The following is an 18,400-nucleotide window of genomic DNA, read 5'->3' on the forward strand; positions in this document are numbered from 1 at the left end:
TGCAGAGAACATGTCTAGTCCATTAGGAGCTGCTATGTTGACAGACACGGGCTGCTTCTCTAATGGCACACTATTCCCTTCCCTTACTGCTTTTGACGAGGGTCCATAGGGCTCTGGTCAAAAGTAGTGCACTACATAGGGAATAGGGTGCCATGTGGGACGCACATGGTTACAGATTTGAGGGATGTCCGCACTTCACTTCCTCACACAAAGGATATGCCCTCTGTCAACCATTGTGGGATGTTTCATTGTGGGATAGTTTCATATTGTGCTGTCTTTTAATATCTGGCTCATAAATATAGATCTTTCTTCTTTTTTTACCATTATGCGATTATAGTTTCATGTGGTGATCAGTGACATCTTACTCATCTGGTTCCAGAGACCTAGATGATGTCGTAAGTCAGGGTTAAATTGAGTTGAAATGGCAAATCTGGGACACAGGGCGATCAAACCCAGGGAGGAGAGAGAGAGAGAGGGAGAGAGATTTACTGGACAGGAGGAAGAAGAGAGTGAATGAAAAAGGAGAGATAGAGAGGAGAGAAGAGGAGAGAACAGATCAGAAGAAAATAAGTGAGAAGAGAGAAAGAAAGAAAATAAATGTGTGTTATTTTTCACTTTCTCTCTTAGCTGCTGTTCATGCTTCAATCAATATTGTCTCAGTAAACAGCTGCTTAGGGAACAATATGCTGCAATAGAGTTTGACACAGTTTGACACATCCTTCCATTCCAGCCCTCATCACCATTCACACCATTAAGCAGATATGGCTTCCCTAATAATGGCACCCTATCCCCTATAGGGCTCTGGTCAAAAGTAGTGCACTATATAGGGACTAGGGTGTGATTCGGTACACAAGTCCCTGAGAGATTGCAGCGGCAGTATGGAATCAATAGAATTCCATTTGTGATATTTACAATAATATTAGTGCTCTTTAGATGGAAGGTTACTCACAGGTTAACAGAAACAAAAGTGCTGTCTAATCCTGGTCGTCTTGTCTGTGATGGATGACAGAGTGATATAATAATAATAATTCAGAGGAGAGTAAACCAACAGAGGGAGAGAGGGAAAAACAACACTATATAAGAGAGGACAAAAAGAGCAAGAGAGGGAGGGAGAGGACTGAAAGAGAGAGGGAGAGTGAGAGAAGACTGAAAGAGAGAGGGAGAGAGAGAGAGGACTGAAAGAGAAAGGAAGAGTGAGAGAAGACTGAAAGAGAGAGGAAGAGTGAGAGAAGACTGAAAAAGAGAGGGAGAGAGAGAGAGGACTGAAAGAGAAAGGAAGAGTGAGAGAAGACTGAAAGAGAGAGGAAGAGTGAGAGAAGACTGACAGAGAGAGGGAGAGAGAGGACTGAAAGAGAGAGGGAGAGAGAGAGAGGACTGAAAGAGAGAGGGAGAGAGGACTGAAAGAGAGAGGGAGAGAGGACTGAAAGAGAGATGGAGAAAGAGAGAGGACACAAAGAGCAAGAGAGGGAGGGAGAGGACTGAAAGAGAGAGGGAGAGTGAGAGAGGACTGAAAGAGAGAGGGAGAGTGAGAGAGGACTGAAAGAGAGAGGGAGAGAGAGAAAGAGAGGACTGAAAGAGAAAGGGAGAGAAAAAGAGGACTGAAAGAGAGGGGGAGAGTGAGAGAGGACTGAAAGAGAGAGGGAGAGAAAGAGAGGACTGAAGGAGAGAGGGAGAGAGAGAGGACTGAAAGAGAGAGGGAGAGGGGGGACTGGAAGAGGGAGAGAAAGGACAGAGAGGGAGAGAGGACTGAAGGAGAGAGGGAGAGAGAGAGGACTGAAAGAGAGAGGGAGAGAGGGGACTGAAAGAGAGAGGGAGAGAGAGAGGACTGAAAGAGAGAGGGAGAGAGAGGACTGAAAGAGAGAGGGAGAGAGAGGACTGAAAGAGAGAGGGAGAGACATATAGGACTGAAAGAGAGAGAGAGATCTAAACGCGTCCACATGCTTCTCAGACAAAACAGTTCGTAAGAGTTTGTGCATATATTATGACGCCATTTTGTGATGTTTTTCTTCGTTTTGGACTTCGGTAAGGCTTTTTCCGGCTGTTCGGGCACACACATTTTTTTCTTGATGCCAGTCAAAGTTTGGGAGCCGAAGGTCAACTGTAGGGATTCTTCAATAAAGTCTTTGTTGTCATTCAATGAGAGACGACTTGTTTTCATGCACGTTTTCTCATTGAGAAATAATGCACCAAACATCTTAGTTAGATTAGACTAAGATCTCTGCTGCAAAAACGTCAAAATCTTAGATGAATTCTGACTATTTTGAGGAAATGTATACTGGCTACGGCGTATCAGAATGGCCAAACAGTACTATTGCCGTTTTTTTCCTAATTTTTCAAGCGAAGGTCTTTTGAGTATGCGAGCACACTCATTCGGTTCGCCTAGCCGACTTGGGCTAACTGCCTGCCTAACTGATGCATGCTGGGAGGGGGTTATTAATAAAGCTCTTCTCTTCTCTTCCATGCTGTGCTCCTCTATTGTTTGGGAGAAGAGTGCTCTGCTCTGTGGAGCGGAGGCCTGCTGTCCACTGCTACTCTTTCACAATGAGACATATTTACACTCTATTTACATTATGCTAATGTGGCATGAATGAGGGTCCGGCAAAACTTTTTTCACATGCAGGCTATGTTCTGTGTTTATGTAGCAGTTTTGGTGGTCTGCAGTTTGAAAACATAAGTTTGGAGACAAAATGGCCCCCTTTCCTCTATAAGGCACAACATAATGTAAACAGCACTCTCTCAGTGAGCTCAGAGCTAAAGAGAAAAGGTTATGTAAGAGAATCACAGTAAAGTGGACACATGCATGTTTTATGTGCAGAAAGAACGACTATACGACAGACTACTGTAGCTGTACACTGAGATATGCTCCTCTAACAAAGCAGTTTTAACTAAACAGACCAGAGAGGGCGAGAGAGAGAGAGACAGCAATAGAAACAGTGGGAGGTAGAGAGTGGAAGAGAGAGAGAGGGAGAGAGAGAGAGAGGTGAATGCAAGCATTTCCCATGACTGTGTCTCACTCAAAACCCATTGTTTCCCTGGCCCATCACCCCACCCTGGATTTGGACAGCCTCTATGACCAGGTACACCCCAAGAAGACCACGGACCCCAACTTTGCCAGGACCTTGAAAGACATCGCTCTCAACCGCAGTCCCTGCACCTCACACAGCAGCAACAGAGCGATGAGCACCTCGCCCAGACCCCAGACCCTCGAGACTCCCCCCCAGAGGACCTACACCCAGACCACAGCATCATCAGCCACGCCTCTACCCCCAACCACAAACCAACCCTGCCCACATCCTATATAGGCCCCCGGATCAGGCCTATGCCCACTGGTTGGCCTCTAGGTTACAGAGCTGGTAGTCCCATCCACCAAACTATCAGTCATAAAACAGGAAAGGGACCCACGGGGTATGATCATTTGGTATAGATCAGACCTAAGCCACTCTATTAAATAGGTTGAAAACAGGAGCATTTTACATCTGGTTAGAGAAACATGTCCTCCTGTGTGCTGGCTGCAGTACTGTAGACTACTTTATCACCAACCTCAACCCAGAGTCTCTCAGAGCGTTCAGTCAGCCCACTGCAGCCCTATCAGATCACAGCAACGTCACAGTCTACTTGAACAGAGCAGTAATCAATCATGAGGCATCAGTGCTGAATAAACTGCATAATATTCAGACATGCTATAGATGGAAGGAATGTAGTGTGGAAACCTACCAGAAAACAATGAGCCAACAACACATTCAATCCCTTTCAGACAACTTCCTGGACAAAATGTTTCACTGCGATAGTGAAGGTGTAAACTTGCCAGTAGAAAGCCTTATCAGTATATTTGACCTCTCAGCTTCTCTATCAAATCTAAACATTTCAAGCAGACGACCTAAGAAAATAAACAATAATGGCAAATGGTTTAATGAAGAATGCAAAAAACTAAGAAGGGAATTGAGCAACGTGTCCATCCAAAAAAACAGAGACCCAGAAAACCTGAACCTACGCCTACACTATTGCAAAACACTAAAACAATGCAGAAATACACTAAGAAAAAAGAAAGAACAGCACATCAGAAATCAGCTCAATGTAATTGAAGAATCCATAGAATCTAAACACTTCTGTGAAAATTGGAAAACACTAAACAAACAACGTGAAGAGCTATCTACCCAAAACGGAGATGTGTGGATAAACCACTTCTCCAATATGTTTGCCTCTACAGCAAAAACATATACAAATCTTCGAGTCAGCTATTAAAGACTACCAGAACCCACTCAATTCTCCAATTACAGTGAATTAACTACAGGACAATCTGAAATAAACAGTAACAATTACACTCAGTTTTAAAAGAATATAGACATTTCAAATGTTATATTATTGGCTATGTACATTGTTGTAACAATGTGTATGACAGGGAAAATAAATTAACAGATAAAAATAGGTTGTATTTACAATGTTGTTTGTGCTCCCTTTTCTTGTGGCAACAGGTCACACATCTTGCTGTTGTGATGGCACACTGTGGTATTTCACCCAGTAGATATGGGAGTTTATCAATGTCTGATTTGTTTTCAAATTCGTTGTGGGTCTGTGTAATCTGAGGGAAATATGTGTCTCTAATATGGTCATACATTCGGCAGGAAGTTAGGAACAGCAGCTCTGTTTCCATCTCATTTTGTGGGCAGTGGGCACATAGTCTGTCTTCTCTTGAGAGCCATGTGCGATAGCGACCTCTGAGTCTGGACTCAGTCAAAGCTTCCTTCATTTTGGGTCAGTCACAGTGGCCAGATATTCTGCTACTATGTACTCCCTGTTAAGGGCCAAATAACATTCCAGTTTGCTCTGTTTTTTTGTTGAGTCTTTACAATGTTTCATGAAATGTTCTATTAGTTTTCTTATGATTTTTTTGGGTGTACTTGTGTCGCTGTGCTGTGGTTCTGTGGGGTCTGTTTGACAAGAGAGTCCCCTTACAAGCCGACTGAGGGGACTTATCTCCAGGTTCACCTCTCTATAGGTGAGGGCTTTGTTATGGAGAATCACTTCTTTATAGTTGGTTGTAGAATTTAATTGATATTTTCTGGATTTTCATAATTAGCGGGAATCGTCCTAATTCTGCTCTGCAAGCATTATTTGGTGTTTTACGTTGTACACGGAAGATGTTTTTGCAGAATTCTGTCTGCGTGAGTCTCAATTTGATGTGTGTCCCATTTAGTGAATTCTTAGTGGGTGAGTGGACCCCAGACCTCACATCCATAGAGGGCAATGGGTTCTATAACTGATTCAAGTCTTTTTTGGCAGCTCCTAATTGGGATATCAAAGTGTATGTTTATTTTGATGGCGTAGAAGTCCCTTCTTGCCTTGTCTCTTAGATAGCTCACAGCTTTATGGAAGTTACCTGTGGCGCTGATGTTTAGGCCGAGGTATGTATAGTTATTTGTGTGTTCTAGGGCAACGGTGTCTAGATAGAATTTATATTTGTTGTTCTGGCTACTGGACCTTTTTTGGAACACCAATTCTGCCTACTGCCCACATAATGAGGTAGATACAGAGCTGCTCTTCCTAACTTCCTGCCGAATGTATGACCATATTAGAGAAACATATTTCCCTCAGATTACACAGACCACAAAGAATTCAAAAACAAACCCCATTTTGATAAACTCCCATTTCTACAGGGTGAAATAACACAGTGTTCCATCACAGCAGTAAGATTTGTGACCTGTTGCTATAAGAAAAGGGCAACCAGTGAAGAACAAACACCATTGTAAATACAACCCATATTTATGTTTATTTATTTTCCCTTTTGTACTTGAACTATTTGCACATAATATGACATTTGAAATGTCTTGATTCTTCTGGAACCTTTGTGAGTGTAATGTTTACTGTTCGTTTTTATTGTTCACTTTTTTAAATTACCTACTTCACTTGCTTTGGCAATGTTTCTCATGCCAATAAAGCCCTTACATGGAAATTGAATTAGAGAGAGAGAGAGAGAGAGAGAGAGAGAGAGTCGTCAATAAAAAGAGACTGGGGGTAGAAAGAGATAGCGAGAGAGTCAATAGAAAGAGACTAGGGGTAGAGAGAGAGAGAGAGAGAGAGAGAGAGAGAGAGAGAGAGAGAGATAGAGAGAGAGAGAGTCAATAGAAAGAGACTGGGGGTAGAGAGAGAGAGAGAGAGAGATAGAGAGAGAGAGTCAATAGAACGGGACTGGGGGTAGAGAGAGAGAGAGATAAGGAGAGATATATATATATAGAAAGGCTGAGCTGTAAAGAGGTAGAGAGAGGGAAAGAGAGGGAAAGAGAGGTAGAGCGGTAGAGAGTGCTAGAGCGGTAGAGAGAGAGAGGTAGAGAGAGGTAGAGAGAGAGAGAGGAAGAGAGAGGTAGAGAGTGGTAGAGAGTTAGAGAGAGGTAGAGAGGTAGAGAGTGGTAGAGAGGTAGAGAGAGAGAGAGGTAGAGAGAGAGAGAGGTAGAGAGTGGTAGAGAGGTAGAGAGAGGTAGAGAGGTAGAGAGTGGTAGAGAGGTAGAGAGAGAGAGAGGTAGAGAGAGAGAGGAAGAGAGAGGTAGAGAGGTAGAGATAGGTAGAGAGGTAGAGAGTGGTAGAGAGGTAGAGAGAGAGAGAGGTAGAGAGAGAGAGGAAGAGAGAGGTAGAGAGTGGTAGAGAGGTAGAGAGAGGTAGAGAGTGGTAGAGAGGTAGAGAGAGAGAGAGGTAGAGAGCGAGAGGAAGAGAGAGGTAGAGAGGTAGAGAGTGGTAGAGAGTTAGAGAGGTAGAGAGTGGTAAAGAGGTAGAGAGGTAGAGAGTGGTAGAGGTAGAGAGAGGTAGAGAGAGAGAGGTAGAGAGTGGAAGAGAGGTAGAGAGATAGAGGTAGAGAGGTAGAGAGTGTTTGAGAGAGGTAGAGAGGTATAGAGTGGTAGAGAGGTAGACCCCAGAGTAGGCGGGGCTCTGTCCTTGTTCTCTCATGACCATACCTGCTGTGTTTTATGCCACTTTGTGGTACCTTGGACTCATCTGGATAAAGAAATAAAATATATTTTATTATGAATATGACTGTTGGTATTACCTGACCACTCCCTGGGTGTTCCTCAGGACGGAGGCAGCAAAGCTCTGGGTCACTCCCACCAGACTGGTGCCGTCCACCTCTACAATCTGGTCGTTCACTTTGATCCTACGAAACAACACACTGAGGTCACATAAAGGTCACACACAGGTTACATACAGGTCACATACAGGCTACTGGGCAGTGGCCTGGCTGGTCTAGTGGTAATGCTGCAGCCTACACGTCTGTAGTGTTGGCATAGGCTAAAATCTGGTCAAATCAATTTCTTTATCGTTCCTCACAGTTATCCTCTCTATCTATAGGTCCCCAGTTATCCTCTCTCTCTACGTTCCCCAGTTATCCTCTCTCTCTACGTTCCCCAGTTATCCTCTCTCTCTATCGTTCCCCAGTTATCCTCTCTCTCTATCGTTCCCCAGTTATCCTCTCTCTCTATAGTTCCCCGGTTATCCTCTCTCTCTATCGTTCACCAGTTATCCTCTCTCTCTATTGTTCCCCAGTTATCATCTCTCTCTATCGTTCCCCAGTTATCCTCTCTCTCTATAGTTCCCCACACTTATCCTCTCTCTCTATCGTTCCTCACTGTTATCCTCGCTCTCTATAGTTCCCCAGTTATTCTCTCTCTCTATCGCTCCCCAATTATCCTCTCTCTTTATCGCTCCCTACAGTTATCCTCTCTCTATCGTTCCACAGTTATCCCCTCTCTCTATAGTTCACCAGTTATCCTCTCTCTCTATAGTTCCCCACAGCTATACTCTCTCTCTATAGTTCCCCACAGTTATCCTCTCTCTCTATCGTTCCCCACAGCTATCCTCTCTGTCTTTAGTTCCCCACAGTTATCCTCTCTCTCTATCGTTCCCCACAGCTATCCTCTCTGTCTTTAGTTCCCCACAGTTATCCTATCTCTCTACCGTTCCCCACAGTTATCCTATCTCACTATCGTTCCCCACAGTTATCCTCTCTCTCTATAGTTCCCCAGTTATCCTCTCTCTCTATAGTTCCCCAAAGTTATCCTCTCTCTCTATCGTTCCCCACAGTTATCCTCTCTCCCCATTGTTCCCCAGTGTCTTCCTCTCTCTCTATCATTCCCCAGTTATCCTCTCTCTCTATAGTTCCCCACAGTTATCCTCTCTCTCTATCATTCCCCAGTTATCCTCTCTCTCTATAGTTCCCCACAGTTATCCCATCTCTCTATAGTTCCCCACAGTTATCCTCTCTCTCTATAGTTCCCCACAGTTATCCCATCTCTCTATAGTTCCCCAGTTATCCTCTCTCTCTATAGTTCCCCACAGTTATCCCATCTCTCTATAGTTCCCCACAGTTATCCTCTCTCTCTATCATTCCCCAGTTATCCTCTCTCTCTATAGTTCCCACAGTTATCCCATCTCTCTATAGTTCCCCACAGTTATCTTCTCTCTCTATAGTTCCTCACAGTTATCCTCTCTCTCTATAGTTTCTCACAGTTATCCTCTTTCTATATAGTTCCCCAGTTATCCTCTCTCTATATATTTCCCCAGTTATCCTCTCTCTCTATAGTTCCTCACAGTTATCCTCTTTCTATATAGTTCCCCAGTTATCCTCTCTCTATATATTTCCCCAGTTATCCTCTCTCTCTGTAGTTCCTCACAGTTATCCTCTCTCTCTATAGTTCCTCACCGTTATCCTCTCTCTCTATAGTTCCCCACAGTTATGAAAACACCTTAAGGATCCACTGTGCAGTAGTAAACTATGCACTGGTGTGGCACTATGCAGAGTGATTAGAATAGTAATGGTTGCATAGAAAATATGTAATCTAAGTCAGGGGATTTCATAATCTGGTTTTGAAACTGTGTTCAGAAATTATGCAATTGCCGATTATCAAACTGATGATGTTGAAGAGAACACACAGGAAGCAGGCATGAGAAATACATAGAAATACATAGCGAGATATGGTCAGCATAGACCAGGAAGTAAATTGCTGAATACAGAGCAAGACTGTCTTGAGGCAACCACTCTCCATTACAATAGTAGAGCAGCACTATTGCCTAACCCTATTCAAATCATGGTGTTAGCTAGGACCTGACAGGATGTGTAGCTAGCGCTGCCTGCTAGCGCCCAGGGATTGTGAGCCAACGCAACTTTGGTCAACAGAGGACACGAGGTTATCCAAGTGTCTGTGTCCCCAATGGCACCCTATTCACTTCCATATTTAGTGCACTACCTTTGGCCAAGGGCCCATATATATATTGGTATTCACTAGGCTACGACATACAGTGTTGAGTGTATCCTATGGTTACGAATGAACTGTCAAAATTAAGTTCAATCGTGGCCTTTGGTGATCTAGCAGTTAGGACCGCTGTCTTCAACGCACACATATAAAGCCATCCGGGTCAGCGTTGGTTTGATTCCGGCCTACTCCCTTCTGGCACAAATAACTCAATCACTCCGATAATTTGGTTACACATTTCAAATATGGACAGTCCAGGGATATTTTACCCTCCTTTTTAAATAAGAAATGACCATACCAGACACTTATGGATAACATAAATAAGAAACTAATAAAATAACAGTAGGCTGCACCAACATTAGTTTCCAATCATAGTGTTGGATAAATTGCCACAGTAGATTTGCTGTGTTAAATCAGGAAATACTTTATTTCTATTGTCAAATAGATAAATCTTTAGTCTGTTCAAAAAGGACTAAGTTGATCCAATGACAATACAAACCAGAGGGTGACCAGAGGGTGACCATATCTTGAAATACTTTGAAAGACATTTATAAAATAAACCCTTTTTCCATAATATTATGGAGCCAATTAAGAAGGAATATCGAAGTAACGAAGTTAGAATCAAAATTCAGTTTTCATCAAAATAATAATTATTGAGAATTATTACATGACGTAATAAACTAATTCTGTTGCAAGAGAAAAGATTATTATTAAACTTGCCAGATCATTTTCCATCATGTCGATTTAACTCACCTGACTGCTGTGATTAATCAATAAGGCACGAGAGGGCATGGTGTATGAAAGGTTGCTGGATCCAATCTTGAGCTGACAAGGTAAAAATCAGTCATTCTGCCCCCGCGCAAGGCAGTTAACCCACTGTTCCCCGGGCGCCGATGACGTGGATGTCGATTAAGGCAGCCCCCCGCACCTCTCTGATTCAGAGGGGTTGGGTTAAATGTGGAAGACACATTTCAGTTGAATACATTCAGTTGTATAATTGACTAGGTGCCCCCCTTCCCTTTCCCTATTTGGCCAATATACCACGGCTAAGGGCTGTTCCTAATCATAACGCAACGCCAATTTCCTGAATACAGCCGTTAGCCGTGGTATATTGGCCATTTACCACAAACCAGATGTTAAGACTACAAACACTTATAAATGGCCCCTTTGCGAGATTGACTTGTCATTTCAATAGGCTACAGACTAACATCTGGGTTTAGAATTGTAATTTTGCAATGGTTTGCTTAGATAGATGCAGGTAGCCTATAGCCCCTGATAGGCCAACATCTCATTTCAGGATAATCTACAGTAGCCTAGACAAGATGTAGGCAAGATGTAAACTGAATAATTTAGCAGCTTGCTTAGTTCAAATTAACAGACTAATTTATTCAACATGAATATCTTGGTGATTTCGAGGTAAGAAATGCTTGTGTTTTCCAATAGCATGCTGGAATAGGCTACTAAGGATGAGATCGTAATTTCAATCACTGAATTAAATATTAATAATATGTATATGAACTGAATATGCTTGTCAAGAACAGCCAGTGTTTCTTAACTTTTATTTTATTGATCTGACTGAATTTTACCGTCAATCTAACGCGTTCTAACAACTGGTCGGCAATTGCGATAGAGCTTTGATAACTTCCAATTTAATTAACGAAACATGGCCATTAATAATTGCATAATAACACAAGGTAACTTACAATACATTTTCACCCACGACATTGTTTTTAAAGTAGCCCAAAATGCAGGAAAACCACAGACATCGCAACCCTGGCTTCCCTTCAAGAGCCGTGGTGGAGATACAGGGTTTAACGGACAACATTGAGAGCCAATGGACTGAAGAGTTTTGATGACAAGCTATTTTGAAAACATTTCATTGGTCAAGGGGTCGTGAAACAATCACACAGCCTTAAACTGCAACCAATAGTATCGATTCATGTACAGTACTGACACTCTACTCTATTGGCCCTGGTCAAAAGTAGTTTACTATGTAGGAATTAAGGTGTATTTGGAATCCACACACCGACTAATTAAGCACCACTCATAACCAGCTGACAGTCAGGCAGGGACCTAATGATGAAAAGGAAATCGCATTCTGAGCACAGAGCGCTTCCCAGCTTCCCACCCACAACAGCACACCTGAGGGCATCCAGCTAGACCTCTCTGTTCTCTATCTCAGTCTCATGTTAAATCTCTAACCAAGAGAGATTCACCCTCAGATTTTAGCAAGGTGTGAGGTGGGACTGGGAGGCTCAGTGTTAGATAATGCAGATAGGATTCAGGGGATCTCGCTCCCTGGTTGTGTGTGTGTGTGTGTGTGTGTGTGTGTATGTGTGTGTGTGTGTGTGTGTGTGTATTTGTGTGTGTGTGTGTGTGAGTGTGCGTGTGCGTGTGTGCGTGTGCATGTGTGTATGTGTGTGTGTGTTATTGCACGTGTAGCGAAATGCGTATCTTTCTAGCTCAAACAGTGAAGTAACATCTAACAAGTAAAATCTGACAATTTCAAAACATATACCCAATACATACAAATCTAAGTAAAGGAATGGAATTAAGAATATATAAATATATGGATGAGCAATGTCAGAACGGCATAGTGTGCACTTTGTCTGTCTATGTGCACTTGTATGTATGGATTGAGTTGGCACCTACTCAGGAAGCAGAAAGCTCTTACCTGTCATCTCTCTCAGCCGCCCCGCCCTCAATGACAGTCTTGACAAAGATACCAAGTTTCTCCAGACCGGCGTCAGCACCCACTCCCATCCCTATGATGCTGATACCAAGGCCATCATCATCTGGCAGAGAGGAGACAGGAGTTATACAATGACAAGTGTCTGTGTGTGTTTGTGGGGGGGTGGCATTCCGTGTGTTTGTGTGCTTGCATGCATATGTAAAAGTATAGCTTCCGTCCCTCTCCTCGCCCCTACCTGGGCTCGAACCGGGGACCCTCTGCACACATCGACAACAGCCACCCTCGAAGCATTGTTACCCATCGCAAGGAAGCTGCAGAGAACAACTAGCTGTCTGCAGACACTAGCTAATCCTAATCCTGCAGACACTAGCTAACCCTAACCCTGCAGACACTAGATAACCCTAACCTAACCTTGCAGACATTAGATAACCATAATCCTAACCCTGCAGACACTAGCTAACCCTAACCCTGCAGACACTAGCTAACCCTAACCCTAACCCTGCAGACATAAGCTAACCCTTACCCTGCAGACACTAGATAACCCTAACCCTAACCCTGCAGACACTAGCTAACCCTAACCCTGCAGACACTAGCTAACCCTAACACTGCAGACACTAGCTAACCCTAACCCTGCAGACACTAGCTAACCCTAACCCTGCAGACACTAGCTAACCCTAACTCTGCAGACACTAGCTAACCCTAACCCTGCAGACACTAGCTAACCCTAACCCTGCAGACACTAGCTAACCCTAACCCTGCAGACACTAGCTAACCCTAACCCTGCAGACACTAGCTAACCATAACTTTGCAGACACTAGCTAACCCTAACCCTGCAGACACTAGCTAATCCTAACTCTGCAGACACTAGCTAACCCTAACTCTGCAGACACTAGCTAATCCTAACCCTGCAGACACTAGCTAACCCTAACCCTGCAGACACTAGCTAACCCTAACCCTAACCAGGTAGACACTAGCTAACCCTAACCCTGCAGACACTAGCTAACCCTAACCCTGCAGACACTAGCTAACCCTAACCCTACAGACACTAGCTAACCCTAACCCTGCAGACACTAGCTAACCCTAACCCTAAACCTGCAGACACTAGCTAACCCTAACCCTGCAGACACTAGCTAACCCTAACCCTGGAGAGACTAGCTAACCCTAACCCTAACCCTGTAGACACTAGCTAACCCTAACCCTGCAGACACTAGCTAACCCTAACCCTGCAGACACTAGCTAACCCTAACCCTAACCCTGTAGACACTAGCTAACCCTAACCCTGCAGACACTAGCTAACCCTAACCCTGCAGACACTAGCTAACCCTAACTCTGCAGACACTAGCTAACCCTAACCCTGCAGACACTAGCTAACCCTAACCCTGCAGACACTAGCTAACCCTAACCCTAACCCTGCAGACACTAGCTAACCCTAACCGTGCAGACACTAGATAACCCTAACCCTGCAGACACTAGCTAACCCTAACCCTGCAGAAACTAGCTAACCCTAACCCTGCAGACACTAGCTAACCCTAACTCTGCAGACACTAGCTAACCCGAACCCTGCAGACACTAGCTAACCCTAACACTAACCCTGCAGACACCAGCTAACCCTAACCCTGCAGACACTAGCTAACCCTAACTCTGCAGACACTAGCTAACCCTAACCCTGCAGACACTAGCTAACCCTAACCCTGCAAACACTAGCTAACCCTAACTTTGCAGACACTAGCTAACCCTAACCCTGCAGACACTAGCTAACCCTAACTCTGCAGACACTAGCTAACCCTAACTCTGCAGACACTAGCTAACCCTAACCCTGCAGACACTAGCTAACCCTAATCCTGCAGACACTAGCTAACCCTAACCCTGCAGACACTAGCTAACCCTAACCCTGCAGACACTAGCTAACCCTAACTCTGCAGACACTAGCTAACCCGAACCCTGCAGACACTAGCTAACCCTAACACTAACCCTGCAGACACCAGCTAACCCTAACCCTGCAGACACTAGCTAACCCTAACTCTGCAGACACTAGCTAACCCTAACCCTGCAGACACTAGCTAACCCTAACCCTGCAAACACTAGCTAACCCTAACTTTGCAGACACTAGCTAACCCTAACCCTGCAGACACTAGCTAACCCTAACTCTGCAGACACTAGCTAACCCTAACTCTGCAGACACTAGCTAACCCTAACCCTGCAGACACTAGCTAACCCTAATCCTGCAGACACTAGCTAACCCTAACCCTGCAGACACTAGCTAACCCTAACCCTGCAGACACTAGCTAACCCTAACCCTGCAGACACCAGCTAACCCTAACCCTGCAGACACTAGCTAACCCTAACCATAACCCTGTAGACATTAGCTAACCCTAACCCTGCAGACACTAGCTAACCCTAACCCTGCAGACACTAGCTAACCCTAACCCTGCAGACACTAGCTAACCCTAACCGTAACCAGGTAGACACTAGCTAACCCTAACCCTGCAGACACTAGCTAACCCTAACCCTGCAGACACTAGCTAACCCTAACCCTGCAGACACTAGCTAACCCTAACGTTGCAGACACTAGCTAACCCTAACCCTAACCCTGCAGACACTAGCTAACCCTAACCCTGCAGACACTAGCTAACCCTAACCCTGCAGACACTAGCAAAGCCTAACCCTGCAGACACTAGCTAACCCTAACCCTGTAGACACTAGCTAACCCTAACCCTGTAGACACTAGCTAACCCTAACCCTGTAGACACTAGCTAACCCTAACCCTGCAGACACTAGCTAACCCTAACCCTAACCCTGTAGACACTAGCTAACCCTAACCCTAACCCTGCAGACACTAGCTAACCCTAACCCTAACCCTGCAGACACTAGCTAACCCTAACCCTGCAGACACTAGCTAACCCTAACCCTGCAGACACTAGCTAACCCTAACCCTGTAGACACTAGATAACCCTAACCTAACCCTGCAGACACTATATAACCATAATCCTAACCCTGCAGACACTAGCTAACCCTAACCCTGCAGACACTAGCTAACCCTAACCCTAACCCTGCAGACACTAGCTAACCTAACCCTGCAGACACTAGATAACCCTAACCCTGCAGACACTAGCTAACCCTAACCCTGCAGACACTAGATAACCCTAACCCTGCAGACACTAGCTAACCCTAACCCTGCAGACACTAGCTAACCCTAACCCTGCAGACACTAGCTAACCCTAACCCGAACCCTGCAGACACTAGCTAACCCTAACACTAACACTGCAGACACTAGCTAACCCTAACCCTAACCCTGCAGACACTAGCTAACCCTAACCCTGCAGACACTAGCTAACCCTAACCCTGCAGACACTAGCTAACCCTAACTCTGCAGACACTAGCTAACCCGAACCCTGCAGACACTAGCTAACCCAAACACTAACCCTGCAGACACTAGCTAACCCTAACCCTAACCCTGCAGACACTAGCTAACCCTAACTCTGCAGACACTAGCTAACCCTAACCCTGCAGACACTATCTAACCCTAACCCTGCAGACACTAGCTAACCCTAACCCTGCAGACACTAGCTAACCCTAACCCTAAACCTGCAGACACTAGCTAACCCTAACCCTGCAGACACTAGCTAACCCTAACCCTGCAGACACTAGCTAACCCTAACCCTAACCCTGTAGACACTAGCTAACCCTAACCCTGCAGACACTAGCTAACCCTAACCCTGCAGACACTAGCTAACCCTAACTCTGCAGACACTAGCTAACCCTAACCCTGCAGACACTAGCTAACCCTAACCCTGCAGACACTAGCTAACCCTAACCCTAACCCTGTAGACACTAGCTAACCCTAACCCTGCAGACACTAGCTAACCCTAACCCTGCAGACACTAGCAAACCCTAACCCTGCAGACACTAGCTAACCCTAACCCTGCAGACACTAGCTAACCCTAACCCTGCAGACACTAGATAACCCTAACCCTGCAGACACTAGCTAACCCTAACCCTGCAGACACTAGCTAACCCTAACCCTAACCCTGTAGACACTAGCTAACCCTAACCCTGCAGACACTAGCTAACCCTAACCCTGCAGACACTAGCTAACCCTAACTCTGCAGACACTAGCTAACCCTAACCCTAACCCTGTAGACACTAGCTAACCCTAACCCTGCAGACACTAGCTAACCCTAACCCTGCAGACACTAGCTAACCCTAACCCTGCAGACACTAGCTAACCCTAACCCTGCAGACACTAGATAACCCTAACCCTGCAGACACTAGCTAACCCTAACCCTGCAGAAACTAGCTAACCCTAACCCTGCAGACACTAGCTAACCCTAACTCTGCAGACACTAGCTAACCCGAACCCTGCAGACACTAGCTAACCCTAACACTAACCCTGCAGACACCAGCTAACCCTAACCCTGCAGACACTAGCTAACCCTAACTCTGCAGACACTAGCTAACCCTAACCCTGCAGACACTAGCTAACCCTAACCCTGCAGACACTAGCTAACCCTAACTTTGCAGACACTAGCTAACCCTAACCCTGCAGACACTAGCTAACCCTAACTCTGCAGACACTAGCTAACCCTAACTCTGCAGACACTAGCTAACCCTAACCCAGCAGACAATAGCTAACCCTAATCCTGCAGACACTAGCTAACCCTAACCCTGCAGACACTAGCTAACCCTAACCCTGAAGACACTAGCTAACCCTAACCCTGCAGACACCAGCTAACCCTAACCCTGCAGACACTAGCTAACCCTAACCATAATCCTGTAGACATTAGCTAACCCTAACCCTGCAGACACTAGCTAACCCTAACCCTGCAGACACTAGCTAACCCTAACCCTGCAGACACTAGCTAACCCTAACCGTAACCAGGTAGACACTAGCTAACCCTAACCCTGCAGACACTAGCTAACCCTAACCCTGCAGACACTAGCTAACCCTAACCCTACAGACACTAGCTAACCCTAACGTTGCAGACACTAGCTAACCCTAACCCTAACCCTGCAGACACTAGCTAACCCTAACCCTGCAGACACTAGCTAACCCTAACCCTGCAGACACTAGCAAAGCCTAACCCTGCAGACACTAGCTAACCCTAACCCTGTAGACACTAGCTAACCCTAACCCTGTAGACACTAGCTAACCCTAACCCTGTAGACACTAGCTAACCCTAACCCTGCAGACACTAGCTAACCCTAACCCTAACCCTGTAGACACTAGCTAACCCTAACCCTGCAGACACTAGCTAACCCTAACCCTAACCCTGCAGACACTAGCTAACCCTAACCCTGCAGACACTAGCTAACCCTAACCCTGCAGACACTAGCTAACCCTAACCCTGTAGACACTAGATAACCCTAACCTAACCCTGCAGACACTATATAACCATAATCCTAACCCTGCAGACACTAGCTAACCCTAACCCTGCAGACACTAGCTAACCCTAACCCTAAACCTGCAGACACAAGCTAACCTAACCCTGCAGACACTAGATAACCCTAACCCTGCAGACACTAGCTAACCCTAACCCTGCAGACACTAGCTAACCCTAACCCTGCAGACACTAGCTAACCCTAACCCTGCAGACACTAGCTAACCCTAACCCTGCAGACACTAGCTAACCCTAACCCGAACCCTGCAGACACTAGCTAACCCTAACACTAACACTGCAGACACTAGCTAACCCTAACCCTAACCCTGCAGACACTAGCTAACCCTAACCCTGCAGACACTAGCTAACCCTAACCCTGCAGACACTAGCTAACCCTAACACTAACCCTGCAGACACTAGCTAACCCTAACCCTGCAGACACTAGCTAACCCTAACTCTGCAGACACTAGCTAACCCTAACCCTGCAGACACTAGCTAACCCTAACCCTAACCCTGCAGACAGTAGCTAACCCTAACCCTGTAGACACTAGCTAACCCTAACCCTGTAGACACTAGCTAACCCTAACCCTGTAGACACTAGCTAACCCTAACCCTGCAGACACTAGCTAACCCTAACCCTAACCCTGCAGACACTAGCTAACCCTAACCCTAACCCTGCAGACACTAGCTAACCCTAACCCTGCAGACACTAGCTAACCCTAACCCTGTAGACACTAGCTAACCCTAACCCTGCAGACACTAGCTAACCCTAACCCTGTAGACACTAGATAACCCTAACCTAACCCTGCAGACACTATATAACCATAATCCTAACCCTGCAGACACTAGCTAACCCTAACCCTGCAGACACTAGCTAACCCTAACCCTAACCCTGCAGACACAAGCTAACCTAACCCTGCAGACACTAGATAACCCTAACCCTAACCCTGCAGACACTAGCTAACCCTAACCCTGCAGACACTAGCTAACCCTAACCCTGCAGACACTAGCTAACCCTAACCCTGCAGACACTAGCTAACCCTAACCCTGCAGACACTAGCTAACCCTAACCCGAACCCTGCAGACACTAGCTA

The 18,400-nt window shown here is 45.5% G+C and overlaps 1 protein-coding gene across 7 annotated transcripts in view; it reads right to left on the bottom strand.

The window, feature by feature from the left end:
* Positions 1–18,400, bottom strand: part of ppp1r9a (protein phosphatase 1, regulatory subunit 9A) — a 119,213-nt gene that overhangs the window by 62,486 nt on the left and 38,327 nt on the right. For 5 of the 7 annotated variants that reach the window (XM_036953402.1, XM_036953406.1, XM_036953405.1 and 2 more), the window contains exons 4-5: positions 11,911–12,031; positions 7,037–7,156 (exon numbers count right to left, since the gene is read on the bottom strand). In XM_036953402.1, the coding sequence (XP_036809297.1) occupies positions 7,037–7,156; positions 11,911–12,031 (241 nt within the window). The remainder of the gene's footprint in view (positions 1–7,036; positions 7,157–11,910; positions 12,032–18,400) is intronic. The other 2 variants (XM_036953408.1, XM_036953403.1) reach the window with 1 other exon arrangement.

The sequence above is a fragment of the Oncorhynchus mykiss genome, chromosome 18 (genome assembly GCF_013265735.2).
Source record: "Oncorhynchus mykiss isolate Arlee chromosome 18, USDA_OmykA_1.1, whole genome shotgun sequence".
Taxonomy (NCBI): domain Eukaryota; kingdom Metazoa; phylum Chordata; class Actinopteri; order Salmoniformes; family Salmonidae; genus Oncorhynchus; species Oncorhynchus mykiss.